The sequence below is a fragment of the Perna viridis genome, chromosome 3 (genome assembly GCF_037379345.1).
Source record: "Perna viridis isolate PV_CMFRI_1.1 ecotype Kerala chromosome 3, ASM3737934v1, whole genome shotgun sequence".
NCBI lineage: Eukaryota > Metazoa > Mollusca > Bivalvia > Mytilida > Mytilidae > Perna > Perna viridis.
Window position 1 is genome coordinate 9,605,558 of NC_142447.1, and position 23,377 is coordinate 9,628,934.

Below are 23,377 nucleotides of genomic sequence, written 5' to 3' on the forward strand. Positions count from 1 at the left end.
TTTGCGCTCCGCCACAGGAGGCTAAATTGTCCGGCCTTACCCATCCCCCCTTTTTACAGTGGCAATCAAAATTTGTCGACCCTATCATCCTTGTATCCCATCTTTTTTTCTCATTTCATGTTCATTTTATCATCCATTTCATGTTCATCGTCTGAATATAGCTGAAATATTGCTGCTCGGACGTTAAACCCCAACCAACAAACAAACCACGAAGGGAGGGTTGGTGTTGATTTTGGGGGTTTTAGCCTGCACTGTATAGAATTGGGGGCCTTAAACAAGTTTTCATAGAATTAAACTATGTAAGTCCAGTATAAGCTCAGGAATGCCTATGGTATTGTTCCTCAATAATCTATAATACCACAATGGTCAGACTTTGATTGATTTTGGGTGTACAGACTTGAACTTTGGAAATTAGGGGGCCAGAAATATGCATTTCCTGATGTCAATACAATAACTTAACCATTATTTTTGGTCCTATTTCGATTTTTTTTATTGGATACCTTGCGAAAAACCGTTCCTGCATTTTTCAATCAGATTTCAGACACCACTTACGGTTTTTGAGTTCTAAGGCTTTAAAGAGGCCACTTACCCCCCCCCCCCAAAAATCAACATTTTTTTTAATTGGTCCGATTTTGAATTCCTTATAAAATCCCTGCTTGCATTTTTCAATGAGATTTCGGATATTTTTAAGGTTTTCGAGTTATTGGAAAGTTCGTGATGTCATTCTTTACCTCTGATTTGGTTTTGGTTGGCAAAAAATCCATTGGGTTGCATGAGGCATCAATATTAAATCATCATAACTTTTTCATTTTTTAAGATAATTGAAAAAAAAGTCTTTTTGTTTCCTACACTGCCAGTAAAACTTCATCCATGGAATTTTTAAATAAATATTTAGTAAATATACTATATGAGCATTTTTTAAATAATTTTATATGAAAATAGAGGTTCACATATAAATAATTTTATCTAAATGAAATATTTTACAGGACCATGATATGCAATGATATGCAAATTAGTGACTATGACATCTCTAATGAGATTGGCGAACTCTCCTGTAAGGGATAAAAGGGGCTACACCCCAAAAATTGACTTTATTTTTTGGTCTGATTAAAATTCTTTTTATTGATTTTTTTTTTTTTTTTTTGAAGTTTTGTGTTATAATGTGTCCAAACCAGTTGTTGTGACCATAATGAATTGTAAGTCCCTAGTGTGCTTAAGTTTGTCAAAAACCAATATTGTGTCCACAATTGCCCCAACTGGTTCAGGGTTCGACCACTACGGTCGTACCATGCCGCGCTTCGAGAAGCTTTTTATTTAGATTTTCGCCCAACCCCCTTTTCAGTCGTGGTAAAAAAAAGACTTAAGAGAAAAGAAGTTACTATCGTTGAGAGAGTAATCACGAGTGGAAAGCAAAAGAATGTATCCAATGGATGAAGACTTGACAGGGAAAATAGACACATACAGCAAAGAATATGAAATAATCAAAATACCACGTACAAAGAAACAAAAGTAAATGAGCAACTCGAACTCCACTAAAAACTGGGAGCATGAAAGGTTGAAATAGCCATTTTTGCAGTGTTGGTGTTACACTTAAAGAATCGTAGTTTCTATTGCTGGAATATCTTTTATTCATGACATAAGCATTATATATTCATAAGGTGAAGATATTAGTTCCTGGTGAGCAGTTCGGACTCTCTGTGATCTCAAGTTTTCATATGTAGTTTCAACTCGTGCACATAAAGCCAGTAATGTGTACAGATTAACCAGAAAGCATGAATTTAAATCGGTCAGAATATACACACACCTTGTACATACGTAATGGCATTTTACCGTGATAGTTTGTTTTTTTTATCTGAAGAACGGGTATTCTATTGTTTAATGAAACTATATATTACATTTACGTTTTCGAGTTTTTAAAATAGAAAATGAACCCCTTAATCGTTATGTGAGTTTTCATTTCATCAATGCATGGTTTGGATCACTGTCACCAAAGTGTTGTGTAAATTTCATCTCTACTGTCTAGTACAGTTCCGCTATTCGCAGACGATGCAGTTTGAAAGATGGGCTTCCTGAAGTATGCACTTACATGCCGATTTTTTTCCCGACGCCGTCAGTATAGTTTCGCTTTTTACCCTTTGACCTTAAAGACGCTCTTCCATGGAGATCGCAATTCTATTTCCCGATTGGCCAAATATTGATAACTTCGTGGCGTTCGAAAAAATTGTGTTGGAAATTATAAGTAAAGAGAACAAATTTTTCTGTGTCGGCTATCTCTTTTTTAAAGATAGTACTTTTTTTAATAGGTAACGGTTTTCGAAAATGAAAACATTAATCACTTTATCATGTAACTTATTATAACCCCCATATCATTATTCCAGAGATTAAAGGTGTTTAATGTGTCATGGTAACGGGAAGGCATTTTATGGCACCCATTTAAAAAAATTAGAATAATTTCAAGAATAAGGATCATTTAAGAAGAATGACGACAACAAAAACACTGCGTTTGAGTGAAATAACCTAAACGTGAACTGTTCAGTGTACATATGTATGATATGTCGTAGTGTATATAACATGTTGCTAATTAAGGAGTCGTAAGTTTTACTACTTGTGCTTTGTTCAGTTGTACTCACTAAATCAAGTAAATCGTTCATGATTAAACACAATTTTAAGAGCCTCCTTCACGCTCATTGTAGGTATAATCCGGTCATTTCTATAGTTTATCAAACTAAAAAAAAATAATACATCATCTTAGATGTTATTTCTCAATAAGAAATATATTGTTAATCTTTAATTTCTTGAAAAATTGAGGAAAATTGTAGAAATCTTAATACAATGTGTTCCCTTCAATAATAAAATGCATAGGAAAAAAAGCGTTGCCTTTTGCATTTTCTGACCAATTGCTTGTCAAAATTAATGAAACTTTACCTCATATCATTTGAAAATAATGATAATTTTGACATACGTCTTCTATTGATCTTCTCCATGTCTCTTTGTAAAAGTTGCAAATTTGCTGTAATTGTAGAAAAAGTAACAATGAACTGAAAAGCTCTTAGAATAGGTGGTTAACAATCCTTTATGTCCTCTATTCACGATCAAATGTAGTACTTGACTTGTATCATGGGTCTATTTCATTTCTCTCACTTGACAGTGTGACGAGGTGAAGTAATTATATTTCTGTCATGAATTTTTTGTTGCATTGAATGTATGTATGTTTTTTTATTGGCTTACTTGACTTAATTCCATCTCCCCGTGAGGAGAATCGGGCCGCTAACAAGTTCTCTCCATCTTTGGCTATCTCTCGCTAAAGTGGTTGCATCAGTCCATGATTGGAAGCCAATATCTTGTCTCTCCATCTATTGATCTTCTCCATGTCTCTTTGGGTCGGCCTCTTTTTCTTCTTCCTTCAGATTTCCATGAAATAGCTAATTTTACATGGCTGGTGTTTTACACTCTGAGCACATGGGCCAACCATTTCCATCTTCTTCGTTTAATTTGAGTGCTAATCGATTTTATTCCAGCTCTTCTCCTCACCTCCACATCTGTCACTTTCTATGACCAGTAGATCTAGCCTTATGAAGAAAAGTGTCCACCAGGTGTTCATCGTTCTTGGTCATTTTCCAAGTTTCGCTACCGTAGAGAGGGTAATCAAGGGAACCAAGGTTACAGCGGTGATCAAAAGAATGTAATCCAGGGACAAAGACCCGACATGGAAAACAGACATACACAACAAAGAACATACAGTAAAATCATACAAAGTAACAAAAGCAAATGAGCAACTCGGACTCCACTAAAAACTGGGAGCATGGACCAGGTGCACCGGTAGGGTAAGCGTCCTCTGCTTTTCTAGAAACACCCGCCGAGTTGCTCATAAAAAGTCAAGTCCGGGGTAGACAAACGAGGAAAGGAAAACTATGACCCGTTGAATAAATCAGTTTTCATGGTGCAGATGGATACACCATAACGATCCACGAGTTCATGATGACGACCATAGAACTTCTGTAGTGATGACTTCAATCTTGTAGCAACATAAACCTGTTCCAGAAGCCTATTTGTTAAGAGATAAAAGGAAAGTTGACAATTCTGAATGAAAAGTCATCACGTTTGTCGTAAAGTTTGGTCAATAGTTTTCCTTTACCATCGATTTCTAAGTGTAGGTCAAGATATGAGGCTGACTTCACAGTGTCTGTAGTATCCTTTATCTCAAGTTCTTTTGGGTAGATGCGATATATCAAATCCCCGAAATTAGGATTGTTTAAAGGTAATACGTCATCTATATAGCGGAAACTGAGATTGATCTAGCCAAACGATATTCTTTCTTTCTGATCAGATCAGCTATAAAGTCAGCCTCATAAGAGTGAAGGAATAGGTCAGCAAGTAAAGGAGCACAATTTGTTCCCATTGGAATGCCGACCGTTTGTTGAACAACACGTCCACCACACTGTACAAATATGTTGTCGATTAAAATTCCAGCATTTTGTAAACATCCTCCTCTGTATATTTGGAAGATGATTTTGAATTATTTCTTGCAAAGTATGAGGAATCTCTACCAAGAACTAAATATTTGTATCTAGGTGTACCATCTTTTTTGGAAAAACAACGATGTATAATGTTTTTAAGTCGGGATTTTAACTGATTGTGGGGAATAGAAGTATACAGTGTTGAAAAATCATAGGTTTTAATGCTATTATATTCAGATAATAGTCTTGAACTAATTGTTTCCAAAAGATCTTTCGAATTTTTCAGGATCCACATTAAATTAATACCACTACGGGAGTAACAAGTGTTGTGGTAGGACTGCAGACCCTCTTTGGCAGTTGTGAGTATAGAAGTTAAAAGTTTTGAAAGAGGTTTGGTGGTACATTTTGCAGATCCAGCTATGAAACGACGAATAGAACGTTTGAATTAAACAGACGGAAATTCGTTCTTTTTAAAATTTGATTATTGTTCCAAATACGTGATAATTTGTTGTATGTTATTTTGGCGAGGCCTAAGCGTCTTCTGATGTCTTTGTTGGTTCCTCTTGAGCTGCATGATAATTATGGCTCCAAGATATGTAAATAATTTTACATCTTCAGTTACTGTTTGTTCTGTGCTAGTGATGAATTGGTTGGTGTTGGCATCGAGTCTCGTCACTTTTGTTTTAGCTGCATTTATCTTGAGGCCAATGGAGTGGGCATGTTTGTTGACATCATTAAGACTCCTTTGTAGTTGTTCTTTTGTACTGGAAAATAGCGCAATTTTGTCTGCATAATCTAGGTCCTCTAGTTTTGTGGTGAAATTCCATCGGTTCTCACCGTTGGTTTGTTCACAATCCAGTCTACCATAGGAAGCCCATATGTTGCATCCCTTTTTCAATCCAGATTTGATTTTAAACCAATCTGAATTTCTATAAGATGTTACCACTGCACATACTTTGTCTTTAGACATACATTTTACCAGATTTATTAGCTTTTCCGGTATACCATATTGTTTCTTTAATTTTCAAAGCGTTTATTGAATGTTTTCTCGAAGTCAACGAAGCATATGTAGAGGTTTGAATTCCATTCTACTTTTTGCTCAATATTTCTTAGGATAAATATCTGTTCAGTGTGCGCGTTTGAAAATTAACCCTTTATTCAAGTCGGTTGGTATCTTTTCATCATTCCAAGATTTTGTGAGAAGTTAGTGAATTTGTTTTGTGGATGTTTCTGTATCAGCTCTTATTAGTTCGCTGGTAATGTTGTCAATCCCAGGTGCTTTTCCATTCTTTAGGTCTTTAATTACAGATCTTACTTCATTTAGTGTTGGAGATTGTACATTGACCGATTCCTTCCATATCTACCTCAATTGGTTCTGTTTAAAAATTTCATTGAAATGTTCTATCCATCTGGACTTCACTTTATTTTCTTTTGTCAGAGTGTGTGTATTTTTTTTTTAGTTTTGTTTACTGCATTTTGTTTTGTTAAATCGTCTGTAAATTGATTTTTATTGCTTTTTGTAGCACCCTTGTGTAGCTAGGTATTTAGTTTTGTAGTACGTGGGCTCATATAACCACCGTGCACCCCCATTTATTAACCAAAATATGGTTTTCAGGTACCCTTATACCTCCCATTTACGATTTTATTTTGTCGCCAAGAAATAAACTGCAGCATTTTTTTTTGTTACTTTTATACCTCGTTGAGGCAAAAATCATTTGTTTACATTTTCCTAGTTTCTTCGAAGTTCTTTCTACAAAACGAAGTAAACTGACATATATATATGTGCATCATCGTGTAGCCCAAAGTCTCAGCTTTGCAATGGTACAAAGAAAGGTGCGGTAACATTGGGTTTTAACATCAAATATTTATTACTCGGGCTCATTAGAAAGCTAAGACACTATGTCATTTTATTTGAATATACAGAAGCTTGTTTGAAGTATGTTTTTTTAATTGTCAATTACAGGTGAAATGGAAGAAAATATGAAATTCCGAAAATTCCTCTTTTGATGAAAACTCAATATTGTCAAACTGAAACTGAAAAAAATACGCGCCTGAAATGAGAATGTATGTTGGATGCATCCATAATTAGAACAATAGTACCCAACATGTCTATTGCACGCCGTTTATATGACAAAAAATAACATTTTAGTTTATGTTGAAATATTTTTTCATGGGTAGGGTGGCAATTTTTCACCAAACTTGACTTGAAAAGGTTCAAATATATATTTCTTGAGCTCCTTTGGAAACTAAGGCACTATATTAATGTATCGTATCACACAAAAGCTTGTTTTGTTTAAACTACAGTACCACACAAAAGCTTGTTTTGTTTACACTACAGTATTCTGAAAAAAAAATTACAATAACGGGTGATTTAGAAGAATTAAGTTCTGAAAATTCCATGTTCTTTATTTGATAGTAATTGTCACCCAAAAGGAAAATCTAAGCGCCTGAATTGATCAGATTTGTTGGTTATATCACTATCTTAATTATGAATGCCTAAAATATGAGTTCTACATTGTCAGTATGCTGTGATTGAAAACTCTGTTTGATACTGAGACTACATTTTGTAGTTTTCTAAAGGGTATGGGTAATATTTTTAACATTTGTCGAAAATTCTTTCTTGAAAATTTGTTTTTCGTGGTTAATTTATGTAGAAAATTAAATTATCTATCGAATGATACCAAATTCGAGGCGTTTTTAGCAACAATTTGAAGAGTCGAATTTATGTGACTTTTTACGGAAAAATAGAAAATACCATTTTTCGCTTTTTTTGGGTAAATTCTTATTACGAAAATCGCCAAAATTCATCAAAAGAACACCAGAAGCATTAATTGTGATAATATTAAACAGAATATACCAAATAAGCCATTTTTTACTGAAGCATAAATACTCTAGGGTATTTGGCATTGAAAAATATGTCAATTTAAACGATTTTTCGGTGGGGTAGGAGTACATTTTTTTTTCATTTTACCCTCAAAACCCTAAGTGTTACCGCACTTGTTTTGATATCATTGTAAAGCTGAGACCTTGCGCTACATGATGATACCTAAATTTGTTTAGTTTGTTGACACATTCTGTCCCAGAAAGGGTTAGACGCTCAAAAAATTGAGTCACAAAAATCTTGACTTTCTGACATAGTGGGGTACAAATATCAATAGGACAATTAATCGCAAGAGTAATCAATGGAACCAAGGAGTGAATAACCAAAATACGATCACGAGTGCCGAAGAACGCCTAGATTTAACGAGTATGCGGAACTCGTTCCGCGCACGAGTTAAATCTTGCTGCGTTCTTGGCATGCAAGTGGTAATTTTTTTTTCACGATGACCAGTTGATTATCCTATTTATTATATAGATTTCCTCGATTCTCGATTATTCTTTGCAATTTTCGACATAAATTTCAAATATGGAGAACGGCGGTTTGATATCAATGATTGATTGATTGTTGGGGTTTAACGTCCGAGCAGCAATATTTCAGCTATATTCAGACGATGAACATGAAATGGATGACAAAATGAACACGAAATGATGATGAAATGAAAAATGGGATGGGACACAAGGACAATGGGGTCGCGAAATTTTGATTGCCACTGGAAATAGGGAGAGGTGGGTAGGGTCGGGCAATTTAGTCTTCTGTGGCGGAGTCCTATGGTTCCTACTCCGGGAGAATACCACAGTAGAGTTCCTTAACGTGCGAGGAACCTGGCATCTTTCCCAACACGGTGCACCATTATGGTTTGCGGTCAGGTTTTCCGTATTATAGCCTGACAACCCCAGCATGTAACATGCCAGGGGCACCCCATTCCACCACCTGGGGCACACATCCCAGTTGCTCTGTGGGCAGAGCACCTAGACCCCGGCTAGGTTTCTGAGCACTATTCAGTCGCCTTTTACGACAAGCTTAGCGCTGCTGCAGGCCTATTCTTTTGACACCCGGATCTGCACGGGGGGTTTGATATCAAAGTTGTGACGTCGTGGGAGAAAGTCCGAGAGTGAAATTACCGAATGTATTTCACAGTGTGAACTATCGAAATTTATTACATCGGGAAAATTCGATAAACACTGCTATCTATATAATAAAGGCTTATACTGAAAATGAATCCGAAAATATTCTTTGGCGACAACTTGATTCGGTAATGGGAGGTATAAACGTACCTAAAAATCACCATGAAGTTGACCCTCCCAGACCATAGACTATTGTTTTCAAAACTCAGTAATTTCAATACTTTACATTCGCATATGATTTGCATAATTATTTATTACTACTCCACATTATGCTGCTGATCGGTGCCGTGTTTACCGTCATAGATTAATAGTTCTAGTTTCATACGAGATCAAAATGTACCTCTTGAATATTATACACGTGTGTTCTACGTGTCTCGTGTTGCTTAATAATTGTATGAAGCCGGGAAGTTTACATTAAAAGATGAAATGATCGCTTAGCATTGAAAATTAACCAGTTTCCGATTCAGACACAAGGGCTCGTTACAATTGACTATATAGGTCATATACATTATAAGGGTCCGATATATACTATATATAGCAAGTTTCAGGGAGCGAAAGTGGACTCAAAACCCTGACTTGGGAGGATGGTCATTGCCAGTTGTCTGGTTCTCTGGTCAATATCATCGACCTAATCACGGTTACGAAAGAGTAATAATAATATCAAGGGCACCAATATTCCAGCGGAAGTCATCCGATTTTAGAGCATATCACATTCGTGCCAAAATCAGTGGCGTAGAATATTTGACGATTAGCGACATCGATATTTTTCAGATTTTGACGTTACCAAAAGTGACACCAACACCTTGAAAAATAGTTTTCAAGTACAAATTAAATTAGTTTTATTCTTTTGCAAGAAGATAATATTTTAGTTACCCTAAAGCTCTTAAGCAGATAAGTTGAGAAATGTTTCACCGGACTATTAGTCACTTCAGCATGTGAATACAATATACAATCATAACAGGTGACAAGCCTGTTTCTCCCTACAGCAATATTATTGTTAAATATTCGATCTGTATTGTAATGTGCCGCTGAAATAGAAAAAAATGAAAAAAATGTTTTTCATACTTTCTCAGCAAGTCTATCGCAAAACTAAATTCTTCACAATGTTCTCTTACCAATAAACAGGGGTAACATTTGTTTAACCCGTAGTATCATTCATGTGTAGTGACACCCATTACGGTAATTAAAACCCAGACATCATTGATCCGGAACCGACTTAGAAGCCATACATACTCGGGACAACAAAAGGTTGATTTGTTACAAAGGTGCAAGAAATAGGATGGTGTTAGATTCAAAAGCAATGTAAAAAATTCACTATTAAATTACCGGTATATTATTTAGAAAGTTGAAACATTTTGGATTATCAACGATGTCAGGGAGCTATAGATTTCGAAACGAGGTAATTATAAAGAGACTTATGATTATTGTCGTCTGAATATAGCAGAATATTGCTGCTCGGACGTTAATCCCCAACAATCAATCAATCATTTATTTTAAATATGACTATAATTAGATAGTTTTCCAAAGTAGATGCAATTATACCATAAAAACCTTTGGTAAATATTTAATCATTTATAAGGGACTGACATATTGAATTTACTGTGACAACTAATATTTGGAAAGCTAGGCTCTCGTGTCGATTAATTATTTTGTCCAGCGTCCTGAGTCTAACCTAGCTATTAGTCTAATAAACATTTGATCTATATACGATATATACCATATCAGTGGCGGATCAAGTGAAGGGTTCTGAACCTTTTTGTATAATTTTTGTTAGTTCTGTGGATTTTTTCGCCAGAATGAGCAAACGACAGCGTGGAGTCCCTTTTTAAGAATTCTGGGTTGCCCTTGCAATTACCCACCTCTGACTTGATCACAACTGGACTGGATATCGACATTGACGATTCATTTCTGATTACATTTGACTGTATTATTGTACTATACTAGCCCCGTGCAGGTCCGGGTGTTAAAAGAATAGGCCTGCAGCAGCGCTAAGCTTGTCGTAAAAGGCGACTAAATAGTGCTCAGAAACCTAGCCGGGGGCTAGGCGCTCTGCCCACAGAGCAACTTGGATGTGTGCCCCAGGTGGTGGAATGGGGTACCCCTGGCGTGTTACATGCTGGGGTTGTCAGGCTATAATACGGAAAACCTGACCGCAAACCATAGTGGTGCACCGTGTTGGGAAAGATGCCACGTTCCTCGCACGTTAAAGAACCCTGCTGTGGTATTCGATAGGAGTAGGAACCTTTGCGCTCCGCCACAGGAGGCTAAATTGCCCGACCTTACCCATGCCCCTTTTTCCAGTGGCAATCAAAATTTGTCGACCCTATTATCCTTGTGACCCATCCTTTTTTTTCATTTCATGTTCATTTTATCATCCATTTCATGTTCATTGTCTGAATATAGCTGAAATATTGCTGCTTGGACGTTAAACCCCAACAAACAAACTTGTACTATACTTACCTTAAAAAAAACCAAGCAAAACAATAAAAAAAAAAAAAAAAAACACGTACGAAAAATATGTCATGAGAGCTTTTTTGTGCATAATTTACCGACGGTAATTTATTTTCAATGGTGTATCCTTAAACTGAAAAACACAGGGGCTTGTGTACAATGAGTATTCAAAATCGCGCAAGACACATTTTCCCGGACACATCCTCTCTCTTTCTAAGAATGGCTATCTTGAATACTGTGTGCTTACAAACGTGGTTAGCGGTACAGAACAAGATCGCGAAACTCGGTGCCATAATTCTTCCGTGAAGTAACTCAAACTGCCATGTAAAAGTTTGAATGCATCTTTTTCATACTTCACGTAGCAAGAGAACCAATCGAGTAGACTTAAAACACAAATTGATATCGTGTCCATCCCCGTAGTTGTTTAAATTGATGGAAACCAGTTTATTGCCACAAATTCTTAAAGGAAATATGGTGAAGACCCAGTGTTCTGGCAATCTGGGATTAAATATAACTGTTGTGTTATTAGTCGCAATCCAGTTACAACATAATATGACATGTTACAAATGTTACAGCGTAATGATGTACTGCATAAAATTAAACCAATTTGTTTCTGATAAATTTCAAAATATTCTAACATGATTTTTACAGTTAATTTGGAGTTTTTGTTTTTGTTTATTTTATTGTAGTTACACGTAAGTTAAGCGTTTTGGTTGATATTGTTTTCAGTGTATCAAGTAGTCAAAATAAATCCTTGAGTAGTATTAAATCAATGTCCTTCATTTTCAGTTACTCCTTCTTTGAACTTCATTTAGTATGATTTACTGATTTGACCAACCAAACGGGAAAAAAATGCAACATTCATTAAAACTTTCAGGAGAAAAAATATGCCAATATGCTTGAAAGTTCTATTAGTTGTGTAGGAAAAAACTGGAAATCACTTGAATAAGCCACCTCATCACCTCCTTTTGTCAGGCAGCGGATCCCCCTTTTCAGAATTTCTGGATCCAAACTCCGGCAATCTCTTCTGTGATTCAGTGTCTGGAGCTGTTTTCACTCAGTGGACAGCCAAATTAGAAACATTTCTGGACACTGAATCTCCAAAGGGCTTACCTTCTCTTCTTTTCAATGAAATGCTTCCATTATCACACTTACATGTTTCTTATGCAAATCACCCAGAGATACATACAAGTAGTACTCCAGATGAGAATAATGCAAAATTTGATTCATGGTTGGAAAACCAACATATTTTTATTTTTTGATATTTGGTTTAAAATGTTATAGCGGAGACCTGTAATTAAAGAGATAATAAACTTTTAATTAGCCAGTTTATCAATAAAATTATTATGAGGTGGAGAACAAGATTCCCTGACCTTTCCTTTTTTTTTTTTATTAAACTCCTTTTTCCCCTTTTGATGATGTGAAGTAATTATTGCAGGTACCCAGAAGACATAAAAATGGGACACTGAAGGTTAATTATCTTAAAAAACAAAAAGGTTGTGATAGGTTAAAGTGAAAACAATGAATTTAATCATGAATTATTTTCATTTTTGTAAAAATTGAGGGGTAGGTAACTTGTTTTCAATACTACTTTTTGTTTGTTTTGTTAGAAAGAAAAATGTGGTATGAACATGAAGCTAAGATATCATATAATAGGAAACTGAAGGTTTCTTTTTCTCAATATTTGCAATACTTTTTTAGTTACAATCATTTAAAGCCAAGTTGATATTGTTGATTGAGTAAGTACGTGATCTTGTTTCCTGCCGCATGTTAATATGAAATTTCAGCTAGTTGCAAATCTTCTTAATTGTAGGTCTATGGTTATAGTAAACAGAAATTTACATGTGTCTTTTCATATAACCCCTATTCTTAGGAGATGAAAAAATGCATAGAATATACTGTAGAATTCAAAATTAAGGGAGATAACTCTGTAAATGACACTAAAATACAATAGAAACTTGGATTTTCAAAGTGGATTGTTTCCTAAGAACAGACAGATTAGAATGAATAATTATACATTTCTTCATATAGACCTATAAAGCAAGTTAATAACAAAAATAAAAATGTGTAGCCTTTTTTTTGAGGTGTATCACATATTACAGAATTTGCATGATCCTTACAAAGACTACTACTTACTGGTAATTCATGATTCATCAAATCTGAAATCTAGAAAACCAAGTCTTTGATAAGTTGGTGTCTCCTGTTTTTAAGTTCTTTGGCTAGATTATAATTTTTAGCTTAAAAGGAGTCTTAGTAACACAAGTTCTTATGGTCCTCTTGGTTTATGTTACATTTTTTTTAGCAAAAAGTGAGTCTTATACTATTATGTTTCATTAGAACTAAAATTTGTTCAATGTTTAAACAGTTTTTGTTTTTCTAACAATATTTTATATGTCACTTAAATACCATATTGAAGTGCACTGTATTTGATGAAGTGTGTAGTCATTTAGATACAACATATGTATACATACTATTATTATGATACATGGAGTGTTATTGTCCATAGGTATTGAAATGAAGCCTCCAAAATACATATTTTAATTTATATAGATAGCAGTGGCAGTAACTGCTTCTTGACAAAATAAATTTGTAAGATGAACTTGGTAATTTAATTCTCGGACTTTCTCCTGCCTAAATGTCACAACACTTTTCTCTTGTGATGTTAACTTTGACATCACTGCATGATGATTTGGAATACAGGTATCTATCCACTGATCTCAAAATTTCTCAAAAATTGAAAACAAAACGTTATTCGAAAAATCATTGTCGCTATCTACCCAGTTGTTGAACAGTACATTAAATGTATCTTCATACATGTATAAAGTTATAGATCCAGAAAACCATAATTTTCAAGATGTTATATACATGTATGATTGCACTTTCCCGATGATCTCTTCTTAAATAATTAATTATGTATATTTGTTGGCTTCTGAACTTTTTACACCAGACACATTGTAACAAGTCACATTTATCTCATATATGTTAATGCATAGTTCTTGTATGATGGTAATACATGTATTATATAGTATACTTGAGTGGAGAGAAGATATGATTGAAGTTGTTGTGTCTGTGACTGTATATCTTATTTTATGTATAATGCTTATCTGACACCTAAGTCATATGAATATGTTTTGCACATGTGTTAACTCTCCCATTTGCAATGGGAGCCTCCAAATATTTGATAAAAAGATCAACAATTTCCTGCCTACATGCCTGTGTAAAAGTGGGAGACTTAGCCACATTTGGGAATTTCTACCATCTTATTTGAATTTTCAGATTAAAAAATCATAAAAACAATTACTTTAAATCTTGTAAAAACAAATTAATCTCAGACCTTTACTATCATTATAATATATGAAAACATTGCATATCATCTTTCAGGGGAGGGATGTCGCGAGAAATTATCAAAGTGAATTGTTATGTTTCGCATAGTTTTTAACGATCCATCACCCCGTAAGAGTGATTGTTGACTATTATTTAGACGATTATATATATATATATATATGGTTATAGTATAAATAAGAGAGAATGGTTAAACATTAGTGCATCCCTTTTTCAGGAAAATCTTTATGATATATATGAGTTATAATGATCGTATGTATATTTTGAGTACCTGCATTTCATGATTTTTTTATTTAATTGTTAGAATCAGTGGCAAAATTTCCACAAACTGCATCTACCCGAAGATGTCCATTATATTAACAAGCTGAATTCTTGGTACTCACAGAGTAATGGTTCAAAGAAAGACCCAATGGCTTATGGAGGAATGGCCTACTATGACAACGCAACCTATGCCGGACCACATTCCAAAGGATCATTCTCAGGAGGTTCTTCTGACCATCCAGACTGTAAGCATAATATAAGGAATGGTTCGAAGAGAGTTGGTTGACCCAATAAATTAAAGAGCTATGTTTCAGTCAAATATTTTTGGGGGCAACCAACTTGCCCATATATTGCCATGTGGCCCTCAGCATCATGACCTATTTGCTACATTTGAATAAACATGATGTGTTTGTAAGGATATAGTAATTTTGCGTTTTATTCAGAATTGTTTCAATAATTAAACATGATGTGTGAAACCTACCAGTGTAATTGTCTGCAGACAAAAGGAAAACTTTGAATTGCTTCCCGAAGTCAATAGTTGGTATTTTGTATTGTATAAAATGGCCCATAATTAAATAAATGTTATCGAGAGTGAACTTCCTTACTTGATATTACTGGATACCATTAATTATATTGTCCATTTCTTTTAGCCTTGCAATATTAGTCTGTAAAAATAGTTCCTTAATTTATTTCCTCAATATGCCATAATTTTGCTTTGTAAACATTAGGAAAATAAGGTTCATATATTCATTACATTATATGTATTAATTAATCACTGTGTCTAGATATGTCTTCCTTCTCATTTGTCTTGTGATTTCTAATGATGTATTTAACTATGATACTTCTGGTTTACTATAATTTCTTGTTTATAATTCCTTATATCTTTATAAATATGTTTTGAAGAAGTGAGTAAATTTTGAACAATAATGTTGTAGTTCATGTATTGACATTTTGTCATGTTTTTTATATACTGTATGTTCAGCAAACCTCAAAAACAATAGAACACATAATATTGATTTATTCAAAGAGACTTATTTTGTACATGTACATGTATATTTTAGAAATAATCATAAAAAAAATTAGTCTATGAAATAAATTACTTAAATCAGGTATATACATGTGACTTGCATTGTTAGGCTTTTGATTATTCATGTTATCAGCCTGGAACTTCCCTACTATCTCTTAACTCTACAAGGAAATATAGTCCAAATGTAATTCCTTTTATCTCATTCAATAATCTTTTATATTCAGTTATTATGTTTCTGGCAATTATTCAGCTCAATAATATTCTTTTGTTTCTGCAAAATAAAATTAAGGTATAGTCTCCAAATCAACTGAAGATTTGAGGGACTCCTTTTTGGCCTTGAAAGAAATTTAGTAATAAAATTAATTTAGGGAATGGAGTTCCAGCAGTAATGTGACAAGAAACATTAAATGTGTTTAGCATGTTCCATTTAACAAACACACTTATCAGTCAAAATCTTCATCCTATTATTAATATATGTTGATAAATAAACAGGAAGTGAAGAGTAGTGATTTCAACCAAGTAAATTGACGGGAAAATTCATATTGATAGAAAGTTTCTAGTTTTGGAAAATTTTCTGTTCATCAAGGAAATTATTTTCTAAAGGTGAAATTGCTTTTATTTGAGTATTATTAGGGAGTAGTATCTGTTAAAATAGTCTTTTTAATGTATAAAATGCAAATTAACTTTTGGACAGGTTTAAAAATTTGTGAAAAAGGTGAAATGGAACAAAATGTGTACATGTGTGTGAAGTTGGGTATGGTCAAACTGTCAATTACAGTTTATACTTCAAAAATCAGTAGTAAAGATTGGCATTCATTTTCAACATATTAGGAAATGAAACAGCTCTAAATAATATAGAAAATGAAAGTGTATGATTAAAGTTTTATTTTACATCATGTAATCTTTGAAAGTTTGTTCCTGCTACAATTTTCATTAGAATCAAAAACCTTCAGCACTTTGATTAGTTTTAGGTTTGAACCCTGTGATTTTTAAGGAAAAGAGGGAGAAAATGTTCCAATCATTCATTATAACTAAATCTTTAATTCCTAGCCATGCAGGTTATTGTCTTTAATAGAGTTTCCTCAACATTTATTTACCAAAGTAAGTCTTGGTTTTGATATGTCAATAGAAAATGTAGCTAATATTCTTTAAAAAGTCTTTATTACTTTATGCAATTTCTTCAGCATTCTTTATTGAGGATACTTGATGTATCTGTTCATTGAAAAAAAAAATGTTATGAAATTCTACATGTATTAATACAGGTTTTATATGGGGTTTATATGTATGTAATAGTCCCATTATAAGTACCTATATGTAATACATGTTAATTGTTAAGTCTTCCTTATCTCAATTTTTCTATGCAGAAAAGGTCATAATATGAACTGGTATGCAAGTAATGCTTTTTAAAAACTTATACACCCATACTGAATTTCTATTTCTATTTGAATTGGTTATGAAATAAACCTCACAATTTTTCTTTTATGCCCAATGACATGCTAACTTAACTTAATGCTCCTCATTTTTCATGTGTATTAGGTAAAGGCCTTGAAACTATATCATTTGAAACATTGAAACTATTTAGTCACTTGAACGACATTCATCAAAATATCATGAAACAATATCAATCAATATTTATTTACTGTTTTTATGAAAGTTTACCATGAAAGACCTATACTTAATTTTAATATTAATTTACCCCTGTTCGTCGTGACGTTTGTCGTGCTGTCCACCTGTCCGTCCAGATTACACATGATCATTGCTTGTCTGGCTATCTCCTCTTACAGTTTTTGAACTACATCTAAAATATTTTACAGGATATTTCTACACATGATGAAGGTGTGCAGGGTCAAAGGATTTTGATTTTCGTGAAATATTACAGAAATTGGTGATAGTTACACTTAGTCATTTTACTCAGAAATATATGGATCATGGCTTGTCCGGCTATCTCCTCGTTCAGTTTTTGAACTACTTCTAAAATATTTTACAGAATATTTCTATACATGATGAATGTGTGCAGGGTCAAAGGATTTTGATTTTCATGAAATATTATGAAAATTGGTGAAAGTTAAACTTAGTTAATTTACTCAGAAATAGGGCTATATGGCTTGTCCGGCTATCTATTCCTGTAGTTTTTGAACTACATCTAAAGTATTCTTTTCAGGATGTTTTTACACATAATGATAGTGTGCAAGGTCATAGAATCTTGATTATCGTGAAATATTATGGAAATTGATGAAGGTTAGACTGAGTCATTTTCATCAGAAATAGGGCTATATGGCTTGTATGGCTATATCCTCATCTAAAATATTTTTTGCCGAATGTTTCTATACATGATGATATGCAAGGTCATAGGATCTTGATTTTCATGAAATGTTATGGAACTGGGTGAAAGTTCGACTTTGGAATATTACAGAACTGGGTGATAGTTAGACTTTGTAATTTTTGTCAGAAATATATTCTACACAACAAAATTAGAGATTTGTAGTGGAGGATTTTAACATTTTTATGTGTCTGTCAGTCCGTTTATTGGTCCTCTTTTTCTCATCGCAACTAGTCTGACACTACCGAACATTGTGACACCATGTGGCCAGGATACAATATGTAGATATGCATATATTTAGGAATTTCTGATCCCCAAATTGATCCTCAAATTTTTTGAGTTACGATACTGGAACAGTTTGTTGTTGCAAGTCTTGGAAGGATTGAACTGAACCAACAGACCATTAGTAACACAAGTCTTGGAAGGATTTCTGAATCTGCAAACCATGTCTTCATACAAAAATAAACATGTTCCTAATTTAGTAAATCTAGAGAGTGGGGGCATCATTAGTGTCTTACAGACACATTTGATTTACTAAAAAAATCACAACTAACAAATGAGTTGGGGGCTCCTGTGATAAACAGGGCTTCTAGTTTTAATTTAAAAACAATAAAGTCAAATTTTTATACAATGTCTAAAGCAAACCTTTAATAATAATAAAAACCTGTCCAAACCATACACTTTTTAAAGTGCCTTTGATATATCAATTTAAATGTATTTTATATGCCTTAGTAAGCAGAACATCTGTCTTAACTGAACAAATTTTAAAGCCTTAAAGGGGTTTAGTTTACATTGACATTGTCGGCCTTTTTTTAAGCTGCCTCATCCTGTTTTTTTTGGAAAAAAATGCATTATTTTTTAATTGGAAAAGTTGAAATAACCTTGAATTAATTTGTTATGAAAATGATTAATTTTATGAACAATTAATCAGTGTAATTTTGAACAGAAACACCAAATCTTACTCTTGGACCACAAATTAGGAATTAGTTTATCTTTTTAGGATTATGTTTGAGCTAATTTTTTACAAGATGGGAAACTTTCATCAGCCTTATTTTGGAAGCACAATATAATTGAAGTTTAGTCACTGTAGTGAATGTTATCTTTCCATCAGACACACCATACAATGAAGTCGTGACTAGGAGCAATACAATTTTATCTGCTTTGTAATGATACTATCTTTTCACCTGAGGAAAGGAAAATTAACTGACATAAGATACTGTAATGAAAACTTTATTTTACATCTTAATAGGTGTGTTTGTCTCCAGAATTTTGGCAAATTGTTCAAGAATTTCTATGGCACATAATAATACAATTGTGGTTTATTGATCATTGATCATTAAAATTTAAATTTTAATTACATCGTATAGTTTTACATCAGAATTTGTCGTTTATTTACTGACATATGTTTTTCTATTTTTATACCCAGGTTTTGGAAATTCAAGATCCAAATAAGTACTTAATACAAAAAGTATCAAAAAAAAAGAAGCCAAGTCCAGTTCCAATAATTTCTTGCAAAGTATTCAAATGAGCTACATTACTGTAGCTAATATGTTAAATAGAAGGAATGAAGGCCTCTGTGTGATTGGAGTTTCCAAATTTGTGCTATTGACAATTTTGGTAAGCGGTTACAGTTACCATTCATGTTCTTTCCTTCGCGAGAATGTGACTGTCATCAGTCTCATGTTGACAAAATAGTGTAATCTGACATCACAATAAAACATGTAGTGTCAATAACTGTGTCCTATGTATTTCACAATAGGTCTCCATCTCGTTGTTACTTCAAGTGGAACATTTTTTTAGTCTTGCTGTTCATATTGTCCTTGAACATATCAATCACTGTTTCTAGTTCCTTTTTACTTTTTTGTCATTTCCCCATCTATTTGTATGCTCTACATTTTAGCAAAAACTGTAACTCATGCTTCTCTTTCTTTTGTATTTGTTTGGAATACAAATTGTCATTGGTGAGAGTTATGGAAGATGAGGTGACCTCAGAATGGTCTTTAAATTTCATCATGTTAGTATGTACTCATGCCCTACTGTTAGGCTTAAACTGATTAGAGAAGGACAATTATTTCTAGGCTTGTATTTCAAGAATGTCATTAGAAAACTAGAGATATTTTAATGAAACAATGCAATGTTGGATGTGCATATAATACCAGGAATTTCAGTTTCTACATGTTTTGTCAGACTTAAGCATTGTTCAGCTTGCTTTACAACATAATGTTATCCACAACTTCTCCTATAATACTCCAATAAGTAGTGGTAAATCAGTAAATGTAGTATTTTAAGTATGGAAGCAAGTCATGAATCTTTCATGTGCTTTAGACTTCTGCAGAGTCCATCCTGCTAATATTGTTTTCAACAATACCCCCTATAATATTCTCTGGATTTTTGCCAAAGCAAATATATGCTGGTATTAGTCCCAATAAGGACACTTTTATTTTTTGAGGACTTTTTAAAAATCTGCCAGAATATTTGAAGTAGTTCTACTGTATTATGCTTAATCATAGCTTTCCAAGTTCAGAATCTTAACATTCAGACATGAAGAAATATGTCATTATTTTCAGTGTTATTAAAAAAGAAATTTGATAATTGATGGGTTGTCAAATCAGTTTCAGTTTGTGAAGGAGGCGATTACCAGTGGAATACAATAAAAACACTGAAAAAGTTTGTTCATTAAAAATCACTGTGTAACTTTGTTTTGGATGGGTAAATGGGTGTTAAGCAGAAATACAATGATGTGATGTTCAGTCAATGAAAATGATTAGGAAGTCAGATACTTTGTATATTCTTTTTTCATTAAAAAACACAATACTAAAACTTTAACATAAAAAATTAACATAAGTTCATGGGTGGATAGATTTAAAAGAGAAACATGGCTGGATAACAAGCTGATGAACTGGGAATACCTGACTAATTTATGGCCAACAATTTGCTGTTGTTTTCTTTTATCATTTTGTGTCATTTTTGTGTTTTGGTGTTCAGGGAAATATGTGATTAGTTAAGATTTGCCGCAGGAATTTAATGCATTCATAAGCCAAGGATCTTCCCATTTGGATTAATCATAGTATTTTTCCTTCTTAAAAGTTTATTGAAGTGATTAGATATTTAAGCTTTATAATCACATGTAGGAACACTCTCCCCAGAGTCGATTAAGGTGAATTTTGTGAATAAATTAATTGTGAAATAGAGGAATTACAAAATGAGTGCTGTGAATAAAGGCTTTTGTACCTCAAATGAGGATAATAGTGACCTCAAGGACAACAGGACATTATATAGAGGAGGAGCTTACTCAAATGGTTCATATGTGACAGATTCTAAAGAGGACAATAGTGATACCAGTAGTATTAAATGTCCTAACTTGATTCAAATCGATAATGAGCTTTATCGTTTTAGAGATCCTGTATTAGATGATAAGAGATTGAAAACTATTGACATTGGTAGGTTTAAGGCTTTTTGTTACATTCCATCCAGTTTATTAATAGTATATGTACATTGTATGTAGGGCAGCAATGAAACTCTTTGGAAAAAGTCATAGGTACTAAATGCTTTCAAGGAACTTTTCAAGGATGACATACCACCATTTAGCTAGTGGTACAAAGTCTGTGGCCACACTGTCTTAAAGAAAGGAGTTCATGATCCTTTTTTAGAAGATTTAACCAAATTACTGATTTCTTATATTTTTTGGACATTCTTTATCAATGTATTTGGGGATGCATGCAGGGTCCTTTATAATTGCACAGTCTGACATCTTAAACTATTTTTATCTCGTGGGTTCCTCTTATTTAAAGCAATTGCAAGCAAAACATGGTCCAGAAATCATTACAATCTTGTTTCCTTTATCCACAAAAAAACACAGAATAATAATACTTTCACACAATAGTCTTTCTTGTCTTGTCATTTTACTTGTATTAGGTTTCTTGTACGGTCTTCTTTGACAATACTTTAAAACATTATAACTCTAGTTATTGATCAACCAATGTAGAAGCACCTGTATTGATTGTGATGTAACATAGTACAGAAACAGATATCTTGGATTTGTACTGGTAATTTTTTGTTGCTTAGACACTTAGATATGTTTAGTTAAACAGTGAAGGCTCTCAATTTTCACTTAATCTGGTATGTTTCTTGATCAGTTAGTTTAATGCAGTAGTGCCTGATGTGGATCCAAAGATTTTAAAGAAGGAGGTTTCTAGTGTACAATTAGTCATATTTTGCTGAAATAATGCAAAATGTTTTAAAAATTTCCTACAAAAAAATGGGGTTGATCTACCCCCCCTTAGGATCAGCCTTTTTTCAGCTGCTTTATAAAGTGTCCAGATTAGTATTTTCGAGATAAATCACATAGACTTGGTATGCCTAGAAATTGGCTGTCTTGATGGTTAAAGTCTTAACAAGCATCTAAGTATCCTTTTTATACATTTAAGTACATCTCTGAATTAGGCAAAATGCTTGTAAGATGTGGTACATGTGCATAAACATGGATATTTTATTGAATTATCCAAGTATTTGTACCTCATAACCTCCAGAAATAACCATCATAGCACTTACCCTACCTGGGCACCTAGCCCATGCTCATAGTTTTTAGTGGAGTACAGGTTTGCTAATTAACTTTTGTTTTTTTACATATTATTTTACTTATTCCATGTTCTTTGTTTCGTGTGTCTATTTTCTTGTCCCTGTATTGTAATCTTTTTAAATCCTTGTTCCCTTGATTTACACTACATCTATTAGATCAAAGGCAAATAACAGATTTTTCAAGCGTAAAGTTGTGATTTATTCTAGCCTTTGATAACATAACATCAACTCAGTTGGAACCATTTTATTAATGATGTTGTGATGCTCTGTTTCACTTGGAAAAACCTTCCATGATAATTCATGGATTATTAAATTTACCTCTATTTACTCTTTGATGGGAAAGTACATGATAATTTTACATAAATCATTTTTATACTCCGCATAGTTATCACACACTCCTAGTTCTGCATTTTATGTAACCTCCACTGATCAAGTGGTTAGTAATTACCCCACTCAATGAGTGATTGGTATATAACATTCACCAGCTAATCCATCCAAATTATGTTGCAATTATCTCAGCTCCCAATTGATGGATTGACTTCAAATTTGGTCTGTAGCTTTAAATACATGTAGATGGGGCTTGCATTGTTAGCAATTTTGTGTGCTGTCTGATATCCACTTCTTGTAAGAATGGGGGTTTGTGTGCAATTTCATGTTTCATCTTGACTGAAACTACTGTTAAAGTACTTCTTTACATGGATACTCAGTGGTTGGGAAGGCAGTGAGCCATGGGCCATTTCCACATCTGAAAGAAAATTGCTCCTTCACATAAAAGAAATTGCCCATTACAATTTTGAATATCTTTAAAAAAAACCTGAAAATGGCCCCTTCTCAAAATTTTCTTCCCAACCTCTGAGTTTCCTATTTTTGTGATTGATGGTTCTTAAACATTTTTGCAAGTACATGTATTAAAGTTTGCACTTTTTAAAAAGTTGT

At 33.5% G+C, this 23,377-nt stretch overlaps 1 protein-coding gene across 4 annotated transcripts in view; it reads left to right on the forward strand.

The window, feature by feature from the left end:
* Positions 1-9,680: 9,680 nt before the first annotated feature.
* Positions 9,681-23,377, forward strand: part of LOC148620945 (uncharacterized) — a 182,464-nt gene continuing 168,767 nt past the window's right edge. Inside the window, exons 1-2 of one of the 4 annotated variants that reach the window (XM_088574867.1) lie at positions 9,681-9,861; positions 14,560-14,761. In XM_088574867.1, coding sequence (XP_088430993.1) covers positions 9,832-9,861; positions 14,560-14,761 — 232 coding nt within the window. In that variant the 5' untranslated portion in view covers positions 9,681-9,831. Of the gene's footprint in view, positions 9,862-14,559; positions 14,762-20,824; positions 21,304-23,377 lie in introns of those variants that run through there. The other 3 variants (XM_088574868.1, XR_015921037.1, XM_088574866.1) reach the window with 3 other exon arrangements.